The sequence below is a fragment of the Bos indicus x Bos taurus genome, chromosome 1, assembly GCF_003369695.1.
Source record: "Bos indicus x Bos taurus breed Angus x Brahman F1 hybrid chromosome 1, Bos_hybrid_MaternalHap_v2.0, whole genome shotgun sequence".
In the NCBI taxonomy this organism is placed as follows: domain Eukaryota; kingdom Metazoa; phylum Chordata; class Mammalia; order Artiodactyla; family Bovidae; genus Bos; species Bos indicus x Bos taurus.
This window is the reverse complement of record NC_040076.1, coordinates 72,599,805-72,605,339: the sequence shown is the minus strand read 5'-3', so window position 1 is coordinate 72,605,339 and position 5,535 is coordinate 72,599,805. Positions and strand designations below refer to the sequence as shown.

The 5,535-nt window shown below is 53.8% G+C and overlaps 1 protein-coding gene across 1 annotated transcript; it reads left to right on the top strand.

Annotated features, from left to right (window-relative positions):
* Nucleotides 1–233: 233 nt before the first annotated feature.
* On the top strand, nucleotides 234–5,115 carry FAM43A (family with sequence similarity 43 member A). The gene has a single exon (XM_027537966.1). The coding sequence runs from the start codon at nucleotides 1,171–1,173 to the stop codon at nucleotides 2,440–2,442; it is 1,272 nt and encodes a 423-aa protein (XP_027393767.1). The 5' UTR covers nucleotides 234–1,170; the 3' UTR covers nucleotides 2,443–5,115.
* Nucleotides 5,116–5,535: the final 420 nt, after the last annotated feature.

Here is a 5,535-nt window from a genome sequence, read left to right as displayed (position 1 = left end):
ACCCCAGGTCTTGGAGATTTCTGTAGATATAGGGGATATTGGTAAATTTGGGATGAAATTGCCAGACTGGATCGGTCTCCCTTTCCCCCCAACCAATGGCTGCAACCAGATCCCTTTAAGAGATCGGCAAACCGCCGGGCGTCCAAGCCTGAAACAGATCCTTGTCTCTGCTCCTCCCCTGTCCCCGTGCGGCGAATGGTTCGTGCCGGCCTATATTTACCCGAGATCTTCCTCTCGGACTGCAAGGATGTGAGGCTGGCGAGGCAGCTACCGCTCGTAGCACCGGAGAGGGCGCGCTGCAAAGGCTGGCAGCCGAGCCAGGGGATCCCGGGAGCCGAGTCAGACACCCTCCGGAGAAAAGAAATGAGGTAGCGACCGTCCCGGGAGCCGACCATGCGCACGCCTGGCCCTCGGAGCCCCGCGCTGCCCCCGCCGAGCCAGCCCTAACAGTGAGCCGCGGAGCCCGAGTCCCCGGCGTCCTGCCTGTGGGAAGATGCAGTGAGCCACGGGGGGATTGCTGCGCGGGGCCCGCCGCGGCCATCCGACCCACCATCGGAGCGCACTTGGGGCAAGCAACTGCTTCTGGGACCCGCTCAACCGAGGGGCTCTCTGCCTCCAGGACCCCTTGGAGGTGGGGAGTACCGACCCCTGGGTACACTCGCGGTTGAGTTTCCGCGGTTTCTGGCCCTAGCGACTGTGTGTGTGAGTGTGAGAGGGGGGGCTCTTTTCACCTTCGCCGAGGAGTTCCTGCGTATTCTCGCACCATCCCGGCTGCTTTTGCTGGGGGCTTCCTCATTTATTTGCATCTCTTTTTTTCTAAAGACGTTTTCCGCCCCACTCTTGTGCTGTCTTTCTCTCATTTTGCCTGCCTAAGACTCTTTGCCCTGATCCTGCTCAGGCTGGGATAAATCTGTGTGCTCCTTCCCTCCTCCCCCTTGCAGTTAAATCTTAAAAAAAAAAAAAAAAAAATTCGACCCCTACCTCTTGTGCTGGGTTCTCGAGCCTTATACACCCCTATTCCCCCGCCCCCACTCCGGAGTGGGCCACTCCTAGCAGAGTTTTATTTTTCGGTCTTGCCCGGGCCGAGCCCGGCCGGGGCGGGTGGCTCAGCCGGGCTCTCAACCGGCGCTCCGCCGCCGCCGCCCAGCTGCGCGGGGGCGCCCTCCGGAGATGCTGCCGTGGAAGAAGCACAAGTTCGAGCTGCTGGCCGAGGCGCCGCCACGGCAGGCGTCTAAGCCCAAGGGCTACGCGGTGAGCCTGCACTACTCGGCGCTCAGCTCTCTAGCGAGGGCGTGCCCCGAAGGCGCGCTCAGCCGGGTGGGCAGCATGTTTCGCTCCAAGCGCAAAAAACTGCACATCACCAGCGAGGATCCCACTTATACTGTGCTCTACCTGGGCAATGCCACCACCATCCAGGCGCGCGGCGACGGCTGCACCGACCTAGCGGTGGGCAAGATCTGGAGCAAGAGTGAGGCGGGCCGTCAGGGCACCAAGATGAAGCTGACTGTGAGTGCGCAGGGTATCCGCATGGTGCACGCCGAGGAGCGCGCGCTGCGGCGCCCTGGCCACCTGTACCTGCTGCACCGCGTTACCTACTGTGTGGCAGACGCGCGACTGCCCAAGGTCTTCGCCTGGGTGTACCGGCACGAGCTCAAGCACAAGGCGGTCATGCTGCGCTGTCACGCGGTACTCGTGTCGAAGCCCGAGAAGGCGCAGGCCATGGCCCTGCTGCTCTACCAGACGTCGGCCAACGCTCTGGCGGAATTTAAACGGCTCAAGCGGCGGGACGACGCGCGTCACCAGCAGCAGGAGCTGGTTGGCGCTCACACCATCCCGCTAGTGCCGCTGCGCAAGCTGCTCCTGCACGGACCCTGCTGCTACAAACCGCCGGTGGAGCGCAGCCGAAGTGCGCCCAAGCTCGGCTCCATCACCGAGGACCTGCTCGGCGAACAGCAGGAGCAGGAGCTGCAGGAGGAAGAGGAAGAGGAGCACGCGGAGGGTTGCCCCGAGGAGGAGGAGGACCGAGCCGGAGAAGGAGAGCCGGCAGAGCCAGAGGCCGAAGCGAAGCGGGCGCTGGTGGTGGCCATGCACTTCGAATGCGGGGACTTGCTGGACACGCTGGAGAGTGGCCACGAGGAGGCGCTGGGGGGCGGCGGGGTCTCGCCGGGCCCTGAGGCTGGGTCGTCGCCTCTGCTGCTGGGCAGCACCTCCGACATGAGGGCCGAGCTTTCGCAGCTTATTAACGACCTGGGCGAGCTCAGTTTTGGCAACGACGTGCGCAGCCTGCAGGCGGACTTGCGGGTGACGCGCCTGCTGTCGGGCGAGAGCACGGGTAGCGAGAGCTCCATCGAAGGAGGGGGCCCGGATGCCAACACTGCCACCGCCGGGGACCCATCCGGCCCCGCGGACTGCGCCAGCCCAGACGAGCCCCACTCGGGCTGAGCTCCCAGCAATGTCCTGTGCGCGCCCTTGGCGCCCGATCGTGATCCCCACGCGCCTCTCCACCACTTCCTTACCTCCCGACCTGCCCCAGGAAAGGGGAGATGGGACACTTGAGGCCCAGACCCGCCCCCTCTACACCCATACATATGGCTGTGTTTGAAGCGGGGCTCAGATTGCAAGTGGAGATACGGGGGAGGGGAAACCATACAAGGAAGGGGAAAGAGGTCGCCATTTGGGGTCTGGGGAAGGGAAAGGCCGCTGGTGTTAGCAAAGCCCGGCGGGCTACAAGTGCCTGCCGGCCAGTTTCCTGTTTGTGGGGCAGCTGGGGCCTGAGGAGGAGGGGTTAACTTCCTCCCCCACCGGTCATCTGGGAGGGCCTAGTGTTGTCATTGACATGGCAGTTTTTGTTTTTTTTTGTAATTGCTTTCACAGTGTTTGAGGCTTTAATGCCACCTCCTTGGACCCAGTCTTTTTGGTGCAAGAGCTTGGGTTGTTTACCTCAGATTCAGACCCTTGAAATTCTGCCAAATTCCTCAAATAACTAGTGGGGAAGGGAGAGGGGGAGAAAGAAAGTCGCATTTTGTTTACAGTTATTGACATCTAATACCTAGAAAAAGTTTTCCTTAAGAAACACACACCTTGCTCCTGCTCAAAAGATCTCACTCCGTGATACTGTGTAAAATATTTTTGCACTGTTGTGAAGTATTTTTGACATCTTTTTGGTTTTCTTGTACATAACTGTGTTCTCAGAGTCCAATGTTTATATCTTTTGCTGTGCAAAAGGGACATGTAAAATGTTGTTCAGTTGTATATACAGAAATGTGTATAAAACATTTTGTTATTTTTTAAGAGTAGCACTGCTCTGGTTCTGTTTGCACGCCAGTGGGGAAGAGAATAAAGAGGAAAATTGAACAGAACAGGTGAGCATCCAAAACTGCTTCAGAAAATGCTTGGCCATGGGGGTGGGCGGGAAAGTGTGTGACCATGACTGCGATAGGGTTGGGAGGCTAGTCTTTGTCCTTCGAAGGACTTGGAGGTGATTGAGAAGGGGGAACCCGCTTTATGCGTAGTCTGGGGCCTTTCCTGTCCTCTGAAACTCTGGGTACTGCAGCTGGGCCCGGATTCTTCACTTATTCAGTTCTATAAGCATCAGCTGTTTCTTTTTTTTTTATTTTTAAACTTTACATAATTGTATTAATTTTGCCAAATATCAAAATGAATCCGCCACAGGTATACATGTGTTCCCCATCCTGAACCCTCCTCCCTCCTCCCTCCCCATACCATCCCTCTGGGTCGTCCCAGTGCTCTAGCCCCAAACATCCAGTATCGTGCATCGAACCTGGACTGGCATCTCATGTATGAAACGAGATGCATCAGCTGTTTCTGATCTCTTTGAGGCAATTCTTGGAGATGCCGGGTGAGTTCTGTTCCTCACTGCCAGACCTGTGAGGTGATTTAGGGAGGGGTAACTTTCAAGGTCTTCTAGGGTTTTACCAGCTCCTGTGGTTCACCTTTTCCTTCCCAAACAGCTCAAGGAGCTGTAAAGATGAGAATTAGAGAATGAATGGAAGTCCCTATGAGGTTCTCTAAGGAATGGGAGCATCTCTGTTTTTCCTGAGAGGAAAAGCAAGGAGAAAGGAAAGTTAAATTCTAGTCATGGCTTGAATGAGTCACAGTGCAGGTGGGGCGGGGTGGGGAGCAGGTGGAAAAGCCCATTTTCTTTCCTTCTACAACCCAGCCTGACCCAGTGGGAGAGTGGTTTGGAGGTCAGGGCGGAGAAGGACTGCTAGAGCTTGGTCTGTGTGTGTGTCTTAGCGTTTTCATGCTTGCTCTGTGTTTATTTCTGTTGTAAACTCCAAACAGATGTCTCTAGTTTGGCTGCACCCGATCAGCTGGAAGCTGTAATAAGATGCTGCCAAAACTGTGCCTTCTGCAAATTATTTTTTTCCCTTTGCCCCTGTGGGCCCTTTTTTCCTATGTTGCAGAAATTGATTGCTCTCTTGGCCTTCCCTGCTGTCCTGAGGCCCTTGGTTTTGTTTTCATTGTAAATTCGTTCTGAGCAGATAGACCCAGTGATCTTAAGGAGTCTAGAATTCACTGAAACCATAAAGGAAGGAGGGGTGGGAGGTTGGGGAGAAGAGATTTTCTTCCTAATTAACAAGTTAATTGGTGATCCTTATTAGAAAAGCAAGTGTGGGTGGGAATTTGAAAAATATTCAGAGTCACTTCCTGAGGGCCTTAGAACAAGGTCCATCTTTATCTTTCTCTTTTATTATATTTTGATTTGGTTGAGAGTCCCTCTCCCTTTTCCTGAATACCTCAGATACACACTACTGAATGATGTTTTCAAACCCCCAGGTAGAGAGAGGTCAGGAAAGTCAGCTATGTGGTCCATTACTAGTTTGCATGCTTAGATCTCACATTTCAAATTATTGCTGTGCACTGCCAGGTTCTTCTGCTGTTTGAAACTGATAAGAGCCTTAATCAGGGTAAAGATCATTTGACAAATACTTGGAGGTGGGGCAGAGTCTACATGTCATCCTTCTTAATCCAACTGAGTCCAGAGAGAATGCCATGGTGGCTTTAGTCTGTGATTAATGGGGTTACAATGATGGGTCAGAAAACAGACGAATGACATTCATACCAATACCATCAATAAATACAAGGCAACTATGTCTTTAAAGTCTGATTTTTCCTATTCTCTGATTTATAAATAGGGAAGGGGTGTTTAGAGGGTGAGGAAGCAGGAAGAAGAAAATAAGCAGACTGCAGAAGAATCAGCTTCCTCTACTCACCCCACTGTGCCCTCCCTTTCCCTCTTTCCTCCCCTCTACTTTTTGGCTTTTATCCCCACTGCACCCCAGGGCTCTGGCTGTTGTAATTCTAGATGCAATAGGAAGGTGATACATGATTCACCTCTTCTTACATCTCAGTCTTCCAGGGATGATATCACTAGCGTAAGGAGAGATGTTTTGAATGAAAAAAACAAAAACCCGAAAACCAATTTACTCGTAACACTCAGAGGGAAAAGTGGTGTGACACAAGTACAGTGTGGCAGAGGAGATACACGTTACACGTTATGGAACGCACCTG

Excerpts from the sequence above, each read along its gene's own strand:
- FAM43A (XM_027537966.1), top strand. The coding sequence starts at position 1,171 with ATGCTGCCGTGGAAGAAGCACAAGTTCGAGCTGCTGGCCGAGGCGCCG.